This window comes from Neoarius graeffei, chromosome 3, assembly GCF_027579695.1.
Source record: "Neoarius graeffei isolate fNeoGra1 chromosome 3, fNeoGra1.pri, whole genome shotgun sequence".
In the NCBI taxonomy this organism is placed as follows: Eukaryota; Metazoa; Chordata; class Actinopteri; order Siluriformes; family Ariidae; genus Neoarius; species Neoarius graeffei.
The window spans coordinates 5,848,720-5,870,220 of record NC_083571.1 but is presented as its reverse complement, the minus strand read 5'-3'; the positions used below and the strand labels follow the sequence as shown (position 1 = coordinate 5,870,220).

The 21,501-nt window shown below is 41.0% G+C and overlaps 1 protein-coding gene across 1 annotated transcript in view; it reads left to right on the top strand.

Annotated features, from left to right (window-relative positions):
• The first annotated feature begins 274 nt into the window (after nucleotides 1-274).
• Nucleotides 275-21,501, top strand: part of syndig1l (synapse differentiation inducing 1-like) — an 81,006-nt gene continuing 59,779 nt past the window's right edge. Inside the window, exon 1 of the mRNA XM_060915776.1 lies at nucleotides 275-772. Within this exon, the coding sequence (XP_060771759.1) occupies nucleotides 275-772 (498 nt within the window). The remainder of the gene's footprint in view (nucleotides 773-21,501) is intronic.

Genomic DNA, 21,501 nt, shown 5'->3' with positions numbered 1-21,501 from the left:
TACTATAGCAGGGTGTACCGTACTTTATCTCCCTCAGCTGTCCTGGCAGCCTGCTCTTATTAAAAATCTCTACTGCATACGTTCAATAACCCATTTCTTCCTCCTGCTCTCTGCTTCCTTCAGCTCATGGCCTGTTGAACACCACTAGCCCTCGTCACACCTGTCCAGGCAAGGTCATCATTTCCTTCACTCTCCCAATCCCCCTGGTCCCCATCACCTCCATAAATCTTAAAAGCCTAAGGCAGTTACATACTTCCTTGAGGAAAGGTGTACCATGGAAAGCCTGAGCGAGCTTCAGAACCCTCTGCTGGACAAGAACAGCAAGCAAGTGGTCAAAGCTGACTACGGCTACAGGAGTGACTTCCCCAGCAGCCAGTACCAGGAAAACATCATCAACTACTTCGTGACCAGCAGCGGAGGCAGAAGTGGAGGAGTCGGAGGAGGAGGTGGTGGAGGAGTTGGAGGTCAAGTTGGGGTCACATCCACAAACGGAAAGGCTAAAGCTCAGCTCCTGGATGCCACTTCGCTCCATCTGGCAGTGGAGGCTTTTTACAAGCCCAACTTCATCCTCTACAAGGACGATGTCACCGTCAAGGGCAAGGACTACAAAAACGAATGCTGTGAGACCACCTTCACTGAAAAGAAAGAGAAGGAGGTGTGCATAGAGACACCCAGTGCTGAAGATCCACAGGCGAAACTCCTGGATGAAAATGAGGCGAAGATCCAGACAGTGTCCTATGAAGTGGAGGAGGAGGAATATGTCGAGTATGAGGTAAAAATGCAAAGCGTTTAAGTTGTGTAGAAGGAGGCTATGTCCCTAGGGCATAATTTTGGGTAGGGACGCTAGGGACGTGTCCCTACCAATATTCAGCCGCTACTGTGTAATCACAATCAATAAAACCAATGTCCTAACCTGAGCAATGATTATATAGCACATAAAGGGTTAAATGTATGACACTGCTAATAATCCCCCCCTAATGTAGATATCATTCTCTGATTAGCTACCTGTTTCTCGCTAACTTACATGGTTGGCTATCCCAGCTGTCACTCCATCTGCTGTAAAAGCAGCACACTTCCCACAGCAGCCGTGACTACCCACCCATCAACCCCCCGTATCTCACACGTACACACCTGACCTACCCCACGCACCCCCCACTCTCCGTCAGCCTACAAATTGAGCTGGACTTCGATGTCCATGCATGCTTGCCCTACGACTCGCATGCTGACTTGAGTATCATGGATGACGGCCCCCCTCCCAAGAAACAAGACATTCGTTCATTCTTCTTCAAAGTCAAGAGTGTAAGTGCAGGGTTTCCGTCGAGCTTTAAAAACTCAACAAAATCCTTTTGATGTATGGAAACCCTTCATAAAAGTATTGCTGCGGCTCCTTGAGCAGGTTTAGCAATGTGACAGGATGCATCAGAGCTAGGCTACTGCATAGCTGCAGAGAAAAGGAATGCTGGAGCAATGTAACTTGGTGTTAGATAACCTGCTCGATGAATGAATATTAAATTTATAGACCTAATAGTTTTACAGAATGCAAGTAGTCAGATGTAGGCTACTGCAAGGCCATGCAGATGTGCGACTTGCATTTCAGAATCAACAGCGTGACAGCCGCTGAGTCTGCTGCGTTCACCATTTTACAGAGACCTCTTTCTACTACTACTAGGCTAGGCTAGATACAACAAATCCATGGTCCTTTACTGCCACCTACAGACGAATATTGGTAACTGCCTTGGATCACTTTTGTGTCCCCACCAATGTCAAAATCAAAGTTACTCCCTTGCTATGTCCACATTAACAGGTTTTGGTTTTAAAATGCTAAGTTTACAGCTGGTGTCCACATTACTCCAGAATTCTCTAGTCCCTGAAATGGAGACTTTTGGAAAGCCTCTTTTAGTTTAAAACCTCTGGGGTTGTGTTTTAGTCTGGACGTGCAGAAACTGAGACATTCGGAAACTATGACGCAGACAGCCACGTTCATGTCCGTCTCATCAGTCACAACGTATCCTCCTCTGATTTGTCACACTCCTATCACGTGACCTTTTTCCAGAAAAATACAAACATCATCAGCTGTTTATACCAGCATGCATATGTCCAGTGTACATGACTGGTTATGTGATATGCGTTTCCAAGCATGTTAGTGTGGATGGAGATGATTTCTGATTCAGAGCTAAAATGCTTGTTTGGATGGAAATGGATTTAATTTTAAAACTAAAATGTATTAACCCTGTAGAACCCAAGCACCCTTTTCTTCTTTGGAAAATTATGAACTATTTGACCCCGTGGGTTCTCCAGGGTGTGGATGTAGTCTGAGGTTAGGGCCATGTATAACATTGGTACACACCCACTGCTAATTAGCTACATGTTGAACAACCATGTATCAGAGGTAGTTTGCCCCTCATCTACATATCCTTGCTATGTGGATGACCTGTCGCTGTGTTTCTAGTGGTAAATCTTTAAAGTATAAATGAAATAAAATTATGCTAATTTTCATTTGCATACCTCCACACACAGCAGCATCTTCATTCTGCACTGGGAATGAGGAAGTGCTCAAGAATAGCCTACATACACAAGCTATTTTAGGCAGCATGATGCTCTATTTTTGTCATATACGGTATGTTCTTCCTGCTTCTGGATTGGGTTGAATAATAAAAATGAAGTGCAGCCTGTCAGCATTTCAAATACCTCCTGCTGATTTCTCAAGGGTAGCATTCGTTCTGACTTACTGTCTGCTTTAATTAGAATGTGAGAACATTCAAATGAACAGATTGCAGATTCAGGCTTGTTTGTTGGAAATATAACAGCAGAAAAAAAGAAAATATGTTCACTGTTACTTTATGCCCTGAAAACCATGTGGTTGGAAGCAACTACATGGTCTGAGAGAGCAGGAAGTGCAATTTATTCAGCAGATCTGCTAACTTCTCCGTGATCTAAATGCTTATGTAATATACAGTACGTAGCTCATAGAAACTGAAGTGTTGAAAACATTTTTGAATGTGTCTTCGCTAACTTGGTGCATGAGAGTAAACAGACATAAAGAGACATAGTATTTTAATCACTTTATGATTATCATTCAAATTTAATTTATTCAAAAAGCATTTTTTTCCTCATTCCGGCTCCAAACTTTTTGCCTCCAGAATAAATTTAGTTAATTCAAGTTAAGTATATATTTGTCATGGTGAACATACTGATAGACTTTATTTCACGTTACTAAACCTGAAAAAGATTCTCCATCGCAAGGCTTCTGGGCCAGTGAATCTTTCAAGTTGGAAAACTTCATGGAGACAAGAGCACCTGCCTGAACGTTACTAATGAATATGAGGTGGGAAGGAGAGGGCAGGGCTTCCGACCAATCTGCACTAAGCTTCTCAAAAGCATTGCAGCACAAAAGTCATTGTTAAATGGTAGACCGAGCAGCACAATGAATGTTCTCTCTCCTAGTTAAGATGTTCGTAGTGTTAAGAGGCTTTTGGGAAACCTAGCGCTGATCATTCTTATTCCCTGAATCAGATATTTAGGACCAGGGGTTAAATTGGGATTGGTTATGTGGGGGGGCTCTGCCTCGTACCCGCCCCTGCCCCCGCCGCCCTGCCCCAATATACTTTTTGGACAATAACCCTCTAATTTGATAACCATATCATATTGCACAGAGATATACACCTTATCTGTGTGTTGTAGGCCTATGTGTGTCTTGTAGTGCCCCCCTACACATTATGTCAGTTTGAATGTAGATTGGTTGGCCAATGTAACAGATTGTACAGGTTGTTGTACATTGGTTTGAAGGAAATGATTAGTGGGGGGTCTGGGGGTCCTCCCCCAGAAGTTTTTTATTATCATACATGTTATTTGCTGAATTCTGGTGCATTTTAATAAGTTGTTAGCTGACTTTACAGAGGTAGGTTGAGCAATATCATGTTAAATCTTGTCACATGCCTACAGGTGAAATATGTGAAGGAGAAATGTTCAGTGAGAAAATTTGAAGGCTTGCACAATCTTAAACCAAAACAGTTGATTTATTTTGGAGGATAAATGTTAAATATGCCAAAACACTGTCAGTCAAATTGTCAATCAAATATATTCATGCAGTGAATGCAACCAAATACAAACAACACTATAACATTGGAAGCATTTATTATTATTGTTATTATTATGTATTCAATTATTTATTTGGCATGTGGTGCTTTTTGTATTGTCTAGAACATACATAAGATGAGCATATTATAGCAGCAAAATAGAAGCACAATCATTTGAATGCAGCAAAAGTTTGGCTGCATTCAAATGATTGTGCTTCTATTTTGCTGCTATAATATGCTCATCTTATGTATGTTCTAGACAATACAAAAAGCACCACATGCCAAATAAATAATTGAATACATAATAATAACAATAATAATTACACTAATAATACACTAATAATATTAACAATACATAATAATAAATTAACATTAAATTAAATATTAACAATAAATAATAAAACACTAATAATATTAACAATACAGTGAACATAATCATTATCATATTTTTTATTATTAAAAACAAAATATCAAATAATACTGAAGAGGGGAAAAAATAATACTGATCTAAATATGTTGTGTTTTTATTTTTAGACAGTATGTGTTTTGCTAAACACATACTGTCTAAAAATAAAAACACAACATATTTAGATCAGTATTATTTTTTCCCCTCTTCAGTATTATTTGATATTTTGTTTTTAATAATAAAAAATGTGATAATGATTGGATCGTATGCAGGTAAAAGGGGAGACGGTGTACGGAGAAAATTATAAACAAGTCACAACACTGAAACACAAGCCCAAAAACCCGCAAACCACGACTTCTGATTTTTTTTTAAAGTGAGCTCACAAAAAAAGAAACCCCAAAGTCGCTTATAAAAAGCGGAATTGGCAACCCACGCAGTGTTCCAGAAACCAGAATCTCTGATCGCAAGTTCTGTTCTAAATAGCTTTGACAGGTCGTCTTGTTATCAGGAAAACTATGATCTATTTCATAAAAGTCATGGGTTTATTGATTAATAAAACGATATTTAATTATTCAGAACTGAAAATCGTGAAAAGGGTTTGTTGCTTTTGATGTGTGCGTGATCATATGCCATCCGCTCCGAGCTTATGTGCCGGGGCTCAGCCCCGGACAGCCCCGGCCCAATTTAACCCCTGTTTAGGACCACATACAAAAGTGGCTCACGGCCTAGTGGTAGCGTGTCCGCCTCTCGATCAGGAGATCGTGAGTTCTATTCACGGTCGGGTCATACCAAAAGACCATCATAAAAATGGTACCTTCTGGCAAGGCACGCTGCAATACAGATGTGCATGGGAGTTAAACTCTTGTGGTTACCAGAGGACTAGCCCCCCACTGTAACCCTAGCTATGTAATAGGCGAGAGGCCGAGGGCTATGGAAATGGAGATCGGCGCCACCTGATGCGCCACATACAGGTTGGGCCTGGTTAGTACTTGAGTGGGAGACTGCCTAGGAATACCAGGTACTGTAAGGCATGGGAAGGACTTTGACTTTTGACAAAAGTGGCTCAAATCTGATTTGAAAAGATTGGATTTCTGTATCCATACAGCCCTGAAAACATCAGCTCTGTGTCACATCAAGCCAAAAAATCAAATTTGACTCACTTCAGCCTGGTAAGTCATGGCCTCATGGTTAGAGAAGCAGCTTTGTGATTAAAAGGTTGCTAGTTTGATTCCCTGGCCCTTGAACAAGGCGCCTAAGCCCCAACTGCTTCCCAGGCTTCTCTGGGTATGTTGTATGTCACTCTGGATAAGAGCGTCTGCCAGTGATGTAGTCGAGTCACTAAACCTCAAGTCCTCAGTGTTCAAGTCCGAGTCATTAAAGAAAATTTTGAGTCGAGTCTGAGAACAAGACTCCATCCACACCATTTGACGGCGTCTGTTGCTACCTTTATGTGAAAGCATCTCTGCTACTGTGTTGGACTAACGTTACTGCTCGACTGTAGTTCACAGGCTACAGATAAAAAGCTTGTTCATCGCTCAGCAAGCCCCGCCCACTATCAGCAGGGCAAATAACATGAGAGAGGGTTAACACTAACTAGTTCATCGCTCAGCAAGCAAGCCCCACCCACTATCAACAAAACAATGAACATAGCATGTCACTTCCTTCTCTGGGTGGAGTCTCGCCAAATGACGATTGAAGTTCGAGGTTGTCCCCGTCGTGTCCTCATTAGTTCTTCTACATATGGAACACCTAGCAGTGCATTTTTTCCCACTGCACGAAAAGTCTGTATAGACCCTTTTCACTCACGTAACCTTCGTAAACACGACCGCCATTTTGGACAAGAAGAAATAACGGTTTATGGCACAGACCCTTTTGGTTCTCGCTTATCTAGCTGCTACAATGACTGCTTAGACTGCAACAATAATACCTAACACACATTTAAGTATCCGTCGTAAAGACGTGAAACTCGTCGAGTGACGAGTGTGTTCATTGATAAGCTAACACAATCTAAAAGTAGACATACCATCACACTGCCCTGGCGCTGTGTACAGTTTACCTTCTATGGTTTGTGCACTCACTATTTGCCATTACTTTCTCCAACCCAGTGTTCGAACTATGCCGATATTTTCGGGGGGTCCCTTTTTTTCCCTTTGGGGGGGGTGCTTGCGCTTGTCTCAGAGTGCGGATCTCCAAACACACGAGAAGCCTATCTTATGCACATATCACGCGGACTCCACACCTCCACACACGCATCGCGTCTGAAGTCATAACTCATCAGGGGAAATCGTGTCCGCATTGGCATGTTCAAAAAACAACCTCACGTCAACAATGATACCACACGCAAGAAAAAAAAAACAGTCAGGCTACTCAACACATCTGATCCACAGCAGCACCAAAGCATCACTGGAAATCATGTCAACAACCAATCTTCCATTTCAACACGCGCCAACAAACATGGCACCACAAACATGAACGAATCGGTCAGGCTACCGATTCCAAACCCACAGCAGACGAATAATTAAATGCATCTTACCTTAAAGCAGAATCGACCACAAAGGAAGTGTGTTGGCACACTTCCTTTCTACTAGTTTGTGTCCCCAACCTGGCAGCAGCAGTCATTGTCATATTGGTTTATTTTATCTTTGATGTAAACACAACACTTTGGATATGCAAATGCTTCCCGTTACACACGATTGCTATGTCAATAATCATCATTTTGCCAATATTTTAGAGACCATCCATCTTCTCCGTCGGTCAGCATCTGTCGGTATCCGATAAAATGATAAATCTTGCCTTGTGTGTTGATGGTTACTACATCCAGGTGCACAACAATATAATGGCATGATGGAAGTCTTGCTGAAAGTAAAAACTTTCTTTGATGGCTATATTCCTTTTGATGCTTCGCCGTTGTTCCTCGTTGTTGGCTGTGGTAGACTACTGGTAGTTCATGTCCAAAATGGCGGCCGCGTTTGTCGTGACATCATGTGAAAAGGGTCTATAAGCAAAGCGGACAATCCTGGGGCGTCTCTCCAGGTACTTTAGCAGCGTTAATGTTAGTTTGTTCCTGAACATGATGTATGAACAGGTGAATGTGCTTCTCTTGCACAAAACTAGTATAAAAATTAATTTAGATATAAATATGCCAAATTATGGCATGTTACAAAAAAATAAAGAAAAAAATCCGCATCCTTGTCTCCAATTTACGAGTCTGAATGTAGTTAATGCATGGGTCCGAGTCATCAGTGCTCAAGTCCAAGTCAAGTCACGAGTCCTTAAAATTAGGGCATGAGTCGGACTCGAGTACTACAAGCCTGGCATCTGCTAAATGCCGTTAATGTAATGTAATGTAATGCGAATTTGCTGGAATGAAAACTGTTGCCTTTGTTTTTAAAGGATATTTGTGATATGATGCACACTGTAACTTTGGCATTATAAGGTTCTGTCAAATAGATTGAATCTTAGTCAGAGGTGGAAAGTAACGAATTACATTACTTACGTTACTGTACTTGAGTAGCTTTTTTGTGTACTTATACTTTTTCAAGTAATTTTTAAAAAGTGCACTTTTACTTTTACTTAAGTATGTTTTCTTTTAAGTAGTGTACTCCGGTACATTTTACATCGCAACCGTTACTGAGTAAAAAAATAAATAAATAAAAAAAAGGCTAAAACGGAGAAGGGGAAATGCGTTCTGGAAATGAATCACGGGAAGGACAGTTGTCGCACGCGCGAGTCTCACACAGACGATGGCGGACATGGAGGAGACCGAGGAACCTGTGGTGGACGACCCTGCAGAAAACGCAATTTCTTCCAGTAATGAAGTGCACCCCTGGCCCTACATACGTGATCACTTCAGCTTCGTAGAGAAAAGGGGTGACAGTTTCATTATGCAATGTAGATTATGTGTGCCCAAGAAGACAACCATTGCGGCATACAAAAATTCGACGTCTAATCTGCGCAAGCATGTTGAGGTAAGTATTGTCATTGGCATCATAATGTTTCCTTCCCATAGTAAAACCGACAATAGGCTGGTTATATTCCAAAAATAGTGGATGGCATTGCTAATGTTGAAGTAGCAACCTGTTGGTACTGTAACATAACGGTAACTAGTCTGTTATTCGGTTGGCTAATCATGCAAGCAAGTTAGCTCGCCAACCTGACGTGATCAGTCCTCCTACCATTCTACATCCAACAGGCCAGAAAGGAATACTAAGCAAAACAAATAATGTTTGAATTGAAACGGTTGCAATGGTTTTTGGTGCTGAAACCAACCTTTCGTTACCCCTAGCATGGTTTATTAATCCTTTTCATTTGTTCAATAACACACAGTGCACACAGGCAAGCTACGAGATTTCGGCGCAACATTTCACTTTCATATTTCGTGTACAATGCTTGTTTCCTCTTCTTTTTCATTTTTGCACAACACAATGGAGGCAGAAAACACCCATTGTTAAAAGTAACGTTTTACTTTTACTCAAAGTACATTTTAAATGATCTACTTTTTACTTTTACTTGAGTAGATTTTTTGTCTGGTAACTTTACTTGTACTTAAGTAAAATTTCATCAGAGTAACAGTACTTGTACTTGAGTATAATATTTTAGTACTCTTTCCACCTCTGATCTTAGTACAGTATTTGGTAAAATATTGCTTTTAAGTTTCTACAGAGCTGTTTTTTAATTACTCTTTTTAAAAATCTCATTAAATAGATAAATAGATATAATGTACAACACAGCATGGTGAACTAGTTCAAGGCCACATTACCATAATATAAGTATTTGTTTTAATTTTCTTGAATTTATTTTCTAAGGTCTAAAAATGCGATTTTCTTTCTTTCTTCCCTTGTCAAAATGTTTTTTTTAGAATTCTATAGAAACTCTATAGAAAATCCTATAGAAACCCCTCTTTCTATACAATCTCTATAGAACGCTATAGAACTAATACTCTATAGAAAATAGTTTCTATAGAAGTTGTATAGAAATAGTATAAATTCTATAGAAGTTGTACTCTATAGAAAACAGCTTCTATAGAATCTCAACAGAATTCTATATAAATAGTAGTCTATAGAAAATGATTTCTATAGAATTGATACAGAGTTCTATAGAAGCTCTACTTTATTAGGGCCAACATAATTTTATAAATTTCATAATGGTTATTTCCATAAAAACACAACTTGGTGGATTTTAAAGACCCTACAGAAATTTCAGTCTGAGACAAAAGGCCTTGCATCCAAAGAACAACTTTAGTACTTATATCCAATAAAAATGTTCTTTATTTCATTTACTTTATCTCACATAATAACACTTCTGATCAACAACTCAATTAATCCAAATGTAAATTACAGTTTAAGACATAATTTAATAAATATACTTCCAAAATAAACACTGATATACGCTATACATTAATTTTCAGTCAAGCTCAATGACATTTGGAAGAAGTGAAACAAACGTCTTTCTTTGTATTTTCATGTAAATATACTTATTTGCTATATCAGATAAATTACATGCTATCAATTCATTAGTGATTTCAACCTCTCTAATTTGATGCCCCTTAACTTTATATATACCTGTATTTAATTGAAACATTATTCGAGTAGATGTTAAACGTCGAAATAGACAGTATAATTCTTTTTTACAGTTACATATATCATCTTCACATTCATTTTTACGGGCGGCACGGTGGTGTAGTTGTTAGCGCTGTTGCCTCACAGCAAGAAGGTCTGGGTTCGAGCCCCGTGGCCGGCGAGGGCCTTTCTGTGTGGAGTTTGCATGTTCTCCCCGTGTCCGCGTGGGTTTCCTCCGGGTGCTCCGGTTTCCCCCACAGTCCAAAGACATGCAGGTTAGGTTAACTGGTGACTCTAAATTGAGCGTAGGTGTGAATGTGAGTGTGAATGGTTGTCTGTGTCTATGTGTCAGTCCTGTGATGACCTGGCGACTTGTCCAGGGTGAACCCCGCCTTTCGCCCGTAGTCAGCTGGGATAGGCTCCAGCTTGCCTGCGACCCTGTAGAAGGATAAAGCGGCTACAGATAATGAGATGAGATTCATTTTTACACACTGCAACCACTAACTGCAGGGTCCCGATCCGACCATCTCTTAAGTGAAAGCAGGAATTATTTCTTTCTTGTTTCTTATGCTTTAAATGTTCAGATACGAAATATAAACCATTCTCAAGAACCAGTCGTTCTGTTGACTTTCTATAGGAATTCTATAAGATTTCTATGTATAATCTCTATAACATTTCTATTAAAACTCTATAAAGTTTCTATTAAAACTCTATAAAATTTCTATTTAAACTCTATAAAATTTCTACAAAAAGTCTATAAAAATTCTATAAAATTTAATTTAGAAATTTTATAGAATTTTTATAGATTTTTTTTCTATAGAAATCTATAGAAAATTTTACCAAGGGTTTCTTTCTCAATATATTTTTCTCTTAACATTCCACTGTAAAAAATATATTAGCCTACTATAAAACTATAATAGATGTTTCTGGAAGGTTCAGTTTATTAATCACACTGCATGTAGCTAGCTAATGTCTGTAATATTTCACGCTAATGTTATATGACATTAGCTACAGTATTCACTTTCGGAACACTTTCTAATGCACCAGAATGTTTTTGTGTGAGCTTGAAAATTAATTTTATTTATTTATTTATTTAAAATATGACATTAAAATGTTTGCAAAATAAATCACAAGACCATAGGAGAATAAAATGTTCCCACTGATGAACGTTATGTTTCTGACTAATTTTCGACTAAAACTCCAGACCCAACATTGAGGTCACACATGAAAAGATTCAAACATTAAAGGATTTACGGTACCGCTAAACCTTGCTATCTAAGCTGATGCTTACCCGAGTGTGAGATTTCCTCATTAACAAGATGCTTCAGCTTCAGTCTCCTCCACTGTACGATGACCAGGTGATTAAATGCAGCATCTAATGAGAACGATGTGTCCCTGCGTGTCTCTCAGAAGGTGCATGAGACATTATTTCATGTTGTGTCTTGGAATATCAGGACACCGAAGAGTCATAGATTTATCACTCCAGCCTGAGCAGCAACATTTGTCTTAGGAAAGTCAGGCTCCATGCACAAGCTTCGTGACTTCACTTCGTGATATACACTTCAACCAGGGTATAAATGCTGTCGGCTCTAGCTTGGTATCTGGTCTGATGGGCTAATCACTGCTGCAAATCATGATGGTTATAGTAGTATATTGGAAAAATTACTCAACCACAGAAATGTGTTTTTTGTTTGCTTGTTTGTTTAGAAAAGTGCTCTCTCCACGTTCACAGATAAAATCGTATGGTATAAGGTTCTATGGATACATGACCTAAACACAGTATGTAACACACACATGCCAAAGATTGGACTCCAGGGTGGATTCAAGTGCATCCATTATCTGTAAACGCTTATCCTGTGCAGGGTGGCGGGCAAGCTGGAGCCTATCCCAGCTGACTATGGGCGAGAGGTGGGGTACACCCTGAACAAGTCACCAGATCATCACAGGGCTGACCCATAGAGACAAACAACCATTCACACTCACATTCACACCTACGGTCAATTTAGAGTCACCAGTTAACCTAACCTGCATGTCTTTGGACTGTGGGGGAAACCGGAGCACCCGGAGGAAACCCACGCGGACACGGGGAGAACATGCAAACTCCACACAGAAAGGCCCTCGCCGGCCACGGGGCTCGAACCCAGAACCCTCTTGCTGTAAAGCCTAGGTCACAACCAGATGTACGATTTTTTGGCCATGCAATTTTTGGCGTTTCCCAAATCGCTGCATTTTTTTTGTTCATGGAGAAAGACGCACGTTGGCCGTAAGTTTGTCTTGCAACCTGAAAAAACGTAAGCGCCCGTAGAGTTTGTTTGACATGACAAAGAACCTCTGCAGCCGGTTTGCGGTTCGAAAATCAGCACGTCACACGTGCGCCCTCCGTGCATTTCTTGCGTTTTCTGCACGTAGACCGGCCGTAGGAGCACGTACGGCCGGTTGTGACCGAGGCTTAAGGCGACAGTGCTAACCACTACACCACCATGCTGCCCAGATTCAAGTGCAGATAACGTTTAATTAACCAGTGCAATACAAAACATGCTAGGTACAAGAACTCAGTCAATGGAGGAACATAAAAACACACAAAGTTCTATCTGATCCTCCATTCCATCTTATGCTGAAAACTTTATATTTTCTACTATCATGCTGTAATGGGGTCATGTGGGAAAGGGAGCAAAATGGTGACGTCAAAATATTAATATCTCCTCTGGTGACTTGGTAACATTTATGGAAAACTGTTCTTATGGCTCTGGTGGGAATCGGAAGTATCAGATTTCCATGTTGGGGCAGTCATGATGTTGCTGGAGGTGATGTAAACGATGATGTTGTGATATTACATTTGAACTATTCATATTGCCTCAATGTAAAGCAACTAGTTGTAAACTCAAAACAACATCGGCAGACATGGCTGGAGATTGGAACGATATGGAAATCTAAGAACTGCTCGCTGCTTATTATTATCTCATCTCATCTCATTATCTCTAGCCGCTTTATCCTGTTCTACAGGGTCGCAGGCAAGCTGGAGCCTATCCCAGCTGACTACGGGCGAAAGGCGGGGTTCACCCTGGACAAGTCGCCAGGTCATCACAGGGCTGACACATAGACACAGACAACCATTCACACTCACATTCACACCTACGCTCAATTTAGAGTCACCAGTTAACCTAACCTGCATGTCTTTGGACTGTGGGGGAAACCGGAGCACCCGAAGGAAACCCACGCGGACACGGGGAGAACATGCAAACTCCACACAGAAAAGGCCCTCACCGGCCACGGGGCTCAAACCCAGACCTTCTTGCTGTGAAGTGACAGCGCTAATCACTACACCACCGTGCCGCTCGCTTATTATTATTATTATGGCCAGGTTCTTGCCTGAACTGATAATTGCATCATCAGCTTTTCTTTGGCCAATCAGGCACAAGGTATGCCACTACACTTGCCAGAGCAGTTGGGGGTTAGGTACCTTGCTCAAGGGTATTTGAGCCAACCCTGCTGGTTCAGGGAATCAAACCAGCAACTTTTTGGTCCCAAAGCTGTTTCTCTAACCATTTGGCCATGGCTTCTCCATGCTGCCTATGATGAAGACCAAATTGCTCATCAGAGATCTGGTATTGCTCACGATGCTGTGGTGTTTCTAAGTCTCTAATATCTCAGCTTGGACCAACAATAATGACTTGCTGCCTCGTGATTTATACGTCATATCTGGTTTGGTATGTTTGAAATACTTGAGTGAGAATGAAAATTTGTGATCGATCCAGTGTTGTTTTTACCTCATGCATTAACAGGCTTTGTATCTGAACAGGGTTTGAGACAGAACTCAAATATCTGAGCTCTCGTGAGGTGCAGAGGCTGATGGGTAATGTAGTCCTGACAACGCAGTTGTGGCTGTTCGAACTCCATGTACCATTATTTCCATTCTGGTGGCATGGTGATGTAGTGGTGAGCACTGTTGCCTCACAGCAAGAAGGTTCTGGGTTTGAGCCCAGTGGCTGACAGGGGCCTTTCTGTGTGGAGTTTGCATGTTCTCCCTGTGTCTGTGTGGGTTTCTTCCGGGTGCTCCGGTTTCCCCCACAGTCCCAAGACATGCAGGTTAGGTTAATTGGTGGCTCTAAATTCACTGTAGGCGTGAGTGTAAATGGTTGTCTCTGTGTCAGCCCTGTGATCATCTGGTGACTTCTCCAAGGTGTACTCTGCCTCTCACCCATAGTCAGCTGAGATAGGCTTCAGCTTTGCCCATGACCCTGCACTGGATAGATGGATTATTTCCATTTTCTGTGATGATCTGGTGACTTGTCCAGGGTGTACCCTGCCTCTCGCCCATAGTCAGCTGGGATAGGCACCAGGTTGCTTGTGACCCTGCACAGGATAATCAGTTATGGATAGATGGATGTATTATTTCCATTCTGGCTGAAAAGACAGGACTCAACACCTTAAGGCCAATTTATGCTGACAACGCAGTCCTCGCAGACGGTGTCGCAGATAGCGTCTGCGTAGCCCCCCCACCTTCGCAGACGCTCTGCGCGCACCTCCCAAAAATTGTGACCACCGCAGAAGCCTCGCAGACAGCGTCGCAGACAAGAGGGCTCTGATTGGTCCACTCTACATCCGCTGTACACGCACTTCCACTTCCCTACTTTCCTGGTTTGGTTTGTTTTCACGACCGCCATTTTTAAAAACACGAGCGAAGATGGAGCAGCACGAAGAGCGGTTGATCGAGAAAGTGAGGAAGTACGGACATCTATACGACTCCAGTTCTAGTCATTATAAGTAACCAGAGGATAAACACTCCACTAACCACACCCACCAACTACTCCTAGCGATTTCATGACTTCGCGCCCCCTTGCGTTGTAGCGGTGAATAACATCGCGCATGCCTATTACTCCCCGCTCAACGATAAATTACAACTGTCTGCGAAAAGCTGTCTGCGAAAGCCTTGTCGCAAGAGCATGCAGAGGCCTTTAGTCTAATGAGTTGCAAGTTAATATTGCAGGGAACATCAGATAACATAAGCGTCAAACATTACAGACGTTAGTTAACTGCATGCAATCTAGATACATTATTAACCTGAACCTGAGTCATGCTTAGCTAACAGAGCGCACATATTTATATAAGATGAAGCTGCTGCTTCATCTTTTTAAACCTCAGTTTATAGCTTTCTACTCCCAGCCAGGATCTCATCTTTCTCCTCGAGAGAGCAAGCTGAAAAATAAATAATCCAGACCTACTGAAAAAAATCCCACGCTGCAGAAAAACCGAGACATTTGTTGACATATGATGTGATTTGTGCTACTTGTTGTTGTTCTGGTGACAAATGCTAGAAGCCATATATCAACTAAAGCTAGCTAATAGAACTCAAGTTATTTATCGCATTATCAGCGTGAAAATTGGTCGTTTGATTTATATGCTATTTACGTGCTCTGTTTCTTCTCAGATTAGATTCGCAAAGCAAGCTAATCTGTGTATTAGCCACACAGGCTGCATTGGAATACTCAGTACTGTATGTACTAATGACGGTTATTAACAACTTACTACCTGACTGTTACTGTAGTACCTTCTATGAGTATGTGTGCGAGTTACAGTATAAGGACACATTTTGGATGTACAATTTACCACCGCTAATTTACCCATCCTCTGACCCAGATGTTCCATAGATGATGTAAACCTATGCATGCTGAGAAATAAAAAAAAAATGTTTAAATAAATTCTGATAGATTTGTACAACACTGCTTCACTTCAGAAAGCTGTCTTCTTTCTATTTTTCCCTAGGGGAATTCTTCTTTGGTTCATCATCATCATCATCATCATCATCATCGAATTTCCCCACATGACATGCACTCGGCCTTGGGGTGCGCTTCCTTGGCTGATAGAAATCATATATACAACAAGTGTAGGAAGTCCTTTTTGATTAGCATGGTTTTGAGGACCTGCTGCCTGTCCACTCCAAGGAGGTCTTCCATCATCTTCCAGTTATGTCTTTTATTGAACATAATTTGCTTTTGTACAGCATGCTTTTCCATCCTGCATACATGCACAGTGTATTTCAAATATTGAATATGGCAAAATTCTTGAATCGAATCAGATTTGGTTATTTGATACAGTTTTGTATTTGAAATTTCAAAGGCCTAATCAAGCTCTCTTTCCATTTGAGGTGTTAGGTTGACACCCTTCTGGCGAACACAAGAAAAATTTGGAACAATTTTCCATGCATATCCCTGGCAATCATTTTCCTTAAAAAAATCCATACCACATCCATCTTCTCGGGTGGCACATTGGTGTAGTGGTTAGCACTGTTGCTTCATAGCAAGAAGGTTCTGGGTTTGAGCTCAGTGGCTGGCCAGGGCCTTTCTTTGTGGAGTTTGCATGTTCTCTGTGTGGGTTTCCTCCGGGTGCTCTGGTTTCCCCCACAGTCCAAAGACGTGCAGGTTAGGTTACAACCCCGATTCCAAAAAAGTTGGGACAAAGTAAAAATTGTAAATAAAAATGGAATGCAATAATTTACCAATCACAAAAACTGATATTGTATTCACAATAGAACATAGACAACATATCAAATGTCGAAAGTGAGACATTTTGAAATTTCATGCAAAATATTGGCTCATTTGAAATTTTATGACAGCAACACATCTCAAAAAAGTTGGGACAGGGGCAATAAGAGGCTGGAAAAGTTAAAGGTACAAAAAAGGAACAGCTGGAGGACCAAATTGCAGCTCATTAGGGCAATTGGCAATAGGTCATTAACATGACTGGGTATAAAAAGAGCATCTTGGAGTGGCAGCGGCTCTCAGAAGTAAAGATGGGAAGAGGATCACCAATCCCCCTAATTCTGCGCTGACAAATAGTGGAGCAATATCAGAAAGGAGTTCGACAGTGTAAAATTGCAAAGAGTTTGAACATATCATCATCTGCAGTGCATAATATCATCAAAAGATTGAGAGAATCTGGAAGAATCTGTGCGTAAGGGTCAAGGCCGGAAAACCATACTGGGTGCCCGTGATCTTCGGGCCCTTAGACGGCACTGCATCACATACAGGCATGCTTCTGTATTGGAAATCACAAAATGGGCTCAGGAATATTTCCAGAGAACATTATCTGTGAACACAATTCACCGTGCCATCCGCCGTTGCCAGCTAAAACTCTATAGTTCAAAGAAGAAGCCGTATCTAAACACGATCCAGAAGCGCAGACGTCTTCTCTGGGCCAAGGCTCATTTAAAATGGACTGTGGCAAAGTGGAAAACTGTTCTGTGGTCAGACGAATCAAAATTTGAAGTTCTTTATGGAAATCAGGGACGCCGTGTCATTCGGACTAAAGAGGAGAAGGACGACCCAAGTTGTTATCAGCGCTCAGTTCAGAAGCCTGCATCTCTGATGGTATGGGGTTGCATTAGTGCGTGTGGCATGGACAGCTTACACATCTGGGAAGACACCATCAATGCTGAAAGGTATATCCAGGTTCTAGAGCAACATATGCTCCCATCCAGACGACGTCTCTTTCAGGGAAGACCTTGCATTTTCCAACATGACAATGCCAAACCACATACTGCATCAATTACAGCATCATGGCTGCGTAGAAGAAGGGTCCGGGTACTGAACTGGCCAGCCTGCAGTCCAGATCTTTCACCCATAGAAAACATTTGGCGCATCATAAAACGGAAGATACGACAAAAAAGACCTAAGACAGTTGAGCGACTAGAATCCTACATTAGACAAGAATGGGTTAACATTCCTATCCCTAAACTTGAGCAACTTGTCTCCTCAGTCCCCAGACGTTTATAGACTGTTGTAAAGAGAAAAGGGGATGTCTCACAGTGGGAAGCATGGCCTTGTCCCAACTATTTTGAGATGTTTTGTTGTCACGAAATTTAAAATCACCTAATTTTTCTCTTTAAATGATACATTTTCTCAGTTTAAACATTTGATATGTCATCTATGTTCTATTTTGAATAAAACATGGAATTTTGAAACTTCCACATCATTGCATTCCGTTTTTATTTACAATTTGTACTTTGTCCCAACTTTTTTGGAATCGGGGTTGTAATTGGTGGCTCTAAATTGACCGTGTGTGTGTGTGTGTGTGTGTGTGAATGGTTGCTTGTCTCTGTGTGTCAACTCTGTGATGACCTGGTGACTTGTCCAGGGTGTACCCTGCCTCTCACCCATAGTCAGCTGGGGTAGGCTCCAGCTTGCCTGTGACCCTGCACAGGATAAGTGGTTATGGATAATGGATGGATAGATGGATCCATCTTCTGTCACTCTGTACTTGATAATTCCCATGCTTGGATGCTGTACAACAGACGGGAGCGGACACGTGTTCAAAATCTTGATGTGACATCTCAAGTAGATTTCACGATCTGTAAGGATGTGTTTTACTCAATTCCATTTTTCCAAAGCCAAGGATATCCTTTAATAGAGGAATGCTGATGGTTTGTTAGAATTAGATATCAGATGCCTAAGGTATCACTTCTGCCTTACCTTTTTTGACTGCAATTTCATTAACAGTAAGCTCTTCTGAACACCATCGTCTCCATCTTCTTGTAGGATAGCTGCAAACCATATCTCAAGATGGTAGTTCTTTGGTTATTCGGAGGCTCCAGCTGAATTATGGGATAGCTTGGTATCGTGTAGTGTGGTACATTTGCATACTAGATCATTCAGGTAGCGTTCGACTACTATTAAATATCTACTGATTATTCAGACACCCTACATACTTTTTTTTCCCCATATTAATAGTATGGAAGTATGAAAAGGAACACAAACAATCTCTGTTCGGGGGCAGCCATAGCCTGAAGGTTAGAGAAGCAGCCTTGGGCCCAAAGGGTCACTGGTTTGATTTCTGGGACCGGCAGGAAAAACATGAGGGGAGTTGAGTGAATGCACAGCCCTTTCACCTCCCTCTGTATCATGGCTGAAGTGCCCTTGAGCAAGGCACCAAACCCCCAACTGCTCCCCAGGTGCTGTAGCATAGCTGCCCACTGCTGCTCCTTCTATTTTTCTTCCTAATGCTTTTATACCCATTTATACCCATGATAGGGGACCTGAGAAGAAACATCAGACCATTTGTGCCATAAGATTGGTCTGAGGCATCATTGGACCGAATGGGTGCCATTTCCGTCCCCAGGACATTATATCTATAAATATGCATAAAAATAGCCATGAAATTAATTTTATTATTAAAGTGTCCTACATATTGATCTAATTGAAAATTTATGATATATAATTAAAAACATTGATGAAAGCTGCCCAGAACACTGAAACATTGCATTTGTTACCTGTCCCTGCTTTCAAACACCTTACTTTACCATTAAAGCTCATAGGCAATGGTTTTAATTTTATACACATTTGAAACTTTATATATTAAACCCCCTGTAATTTTCTTCTGGTCCCAAGAAGTATTGTTAATAAGTAATAATTAAAATAAGTTAGCGCGGATCGCGGCGAATTTCTGTTCGGTTATTTTCGTGACCACTCGGCATGTGACGTCATTTAAGACAAACAAACCGCTTGAGTTGAGTCCACTCCCGTTTACTTACATTGCCGTTCGGCTCGAGTGCAGACGTGCGTTCAGGAATTTCCAAAGAAAAAACATGCCTTATTGCTGTGCAGTGAACTGTAACAACGGGGCCGGTTCAGGAAGAAGTTTTTACCTTTTTCTGATAGAGGAGAAGAGGCAGAGAGAGTGGATTGGCTTTCACCAAAAAAGGAGATGAGGCGGAGAGAGTGGATTGTGCGCGTGAAACAAAATCAAGCAGTCAAAGAAGAAACGGAGCAGCAACGCTCAAGCAAAAAGGAGAAGATTGGAGGTAAACATTTTTACTTTTGCTTGCAATTGACAAGTCAAGAATCCTGAGGGATCCTGTACAATCATTGTGGAAATGAGACAAAGGGATATTTCCTCGCTTAGAGTCGGCTATAAATAGTATAATGCCGCGGATGGCAGGCTAATGTGGCCTACCGGCGCGCTGTCCGGTAATCGTTCCCTGTATCCACTAGGGAGGGCGGTTTAATTATTCTTCAAAAGGGCTTTTATTTAGTATTACGACGAAAGTAGGAATTTATCATAACTAGCAGGATAAATCGTTTGGGCGCGAGTCTTGTTGAGGTCCGGGGTCACCGCGATCAGAGTCGGCCGAGTCGCTGTCCGATTCTGAGGCCGCACGGTCAAACCAGTGAGCCACGTTCACCGATTGCTTCGTAACGGCCATAGGGTCATACATATATGGTTTCACCTCTCGATATTCAATTTGGAGAGTTCCTACTTCAAAATCGCTATCGCTTTCAGACATTTTACACAACCTCTCACAACCAAAGTCCGTACACGTGTGCTCAGTTCGCAGGTAAACACAGAGCTGCTCTCGGTCTGTTTGGCTTAAATGACGTCACAACGACGGTCCCCTGGCGGTGAAAGTGCGCATAAGTGAGATGTAAACAAACCATCAGAAATTGGGCAAAACAGTATATTTTAACCATTTTATTCAATTTTAGGCTGCAAATTAGACACTAGGAAAATTTAATTCACTTTTTGGGTTGTTCTTCTAGACAAAGTTGATATTCTACATTTCACCTCCAACCATTGCCTATGACCTTTAAATACAATGAATTAAATCCTTAAAGTGCCATTCCACCATTGGATGTATTCTTTGGAATAAAATACAATATATTTTATGACAACATGACTAGACAGAGAAATTTTAGCTTCAAAATGATATATCAAACATAATTTTTTGACAACGACAAGTATATTAATTTTGCGACCAAAGTCACCTACCCTTTTAATTTCCGCGCGGTAGTGAAACGTGATGTCATCGGCAGGTTCCCCTTCTTGTGTACCACGTGTCGGTCTATTTTTAGACCAGGAAACCCCCAAAGTGAGAGAGTCATTTCTCCTCGTATATGGGGGCCAAAAAAATTGCAAAAAATGTTGAGTTAATCTTTCAGTTAGCTAGATTTATTGGTATTAGCTAGATTTATTGGTATTATTTTTATCGCGTTCTATCCGCCATTGCTGATAATCTGTGCTACGTCACACGTCACGTGGTACACAAGAAGGGGAACCTGCCGATGACATCACGCGCGGAAATTAAAAGGGTAGGTGACTTTGGTCGCAAAATTAATATACTTGTCGTTGTCAAAAAATTATGTTTGATATATCATTTTGAAGCTAAAAGATTTCTCTATCTAGTGATACCATTTATATATATTGTCAAAATATATTGTATTTTATGCCAAAGAATACATCCAATGGTGGAATGGCACTTTAAGGAATTTTTTTGCATATATTTGTATAACTCCATATCCCATCTATTCTTTAAAGATATTTTTAAAATAAGAAATGCACAATATTGAAGTTAAAATGAAGAGCTTGGTTCCAAAACGCTATATATCCAATTCCACTGCTTAGAGAAAAATCACTTTTTCTGATTACGGGAAGTGATAAAAGGAAAACCTGTTTTAAAATTTATTGACTA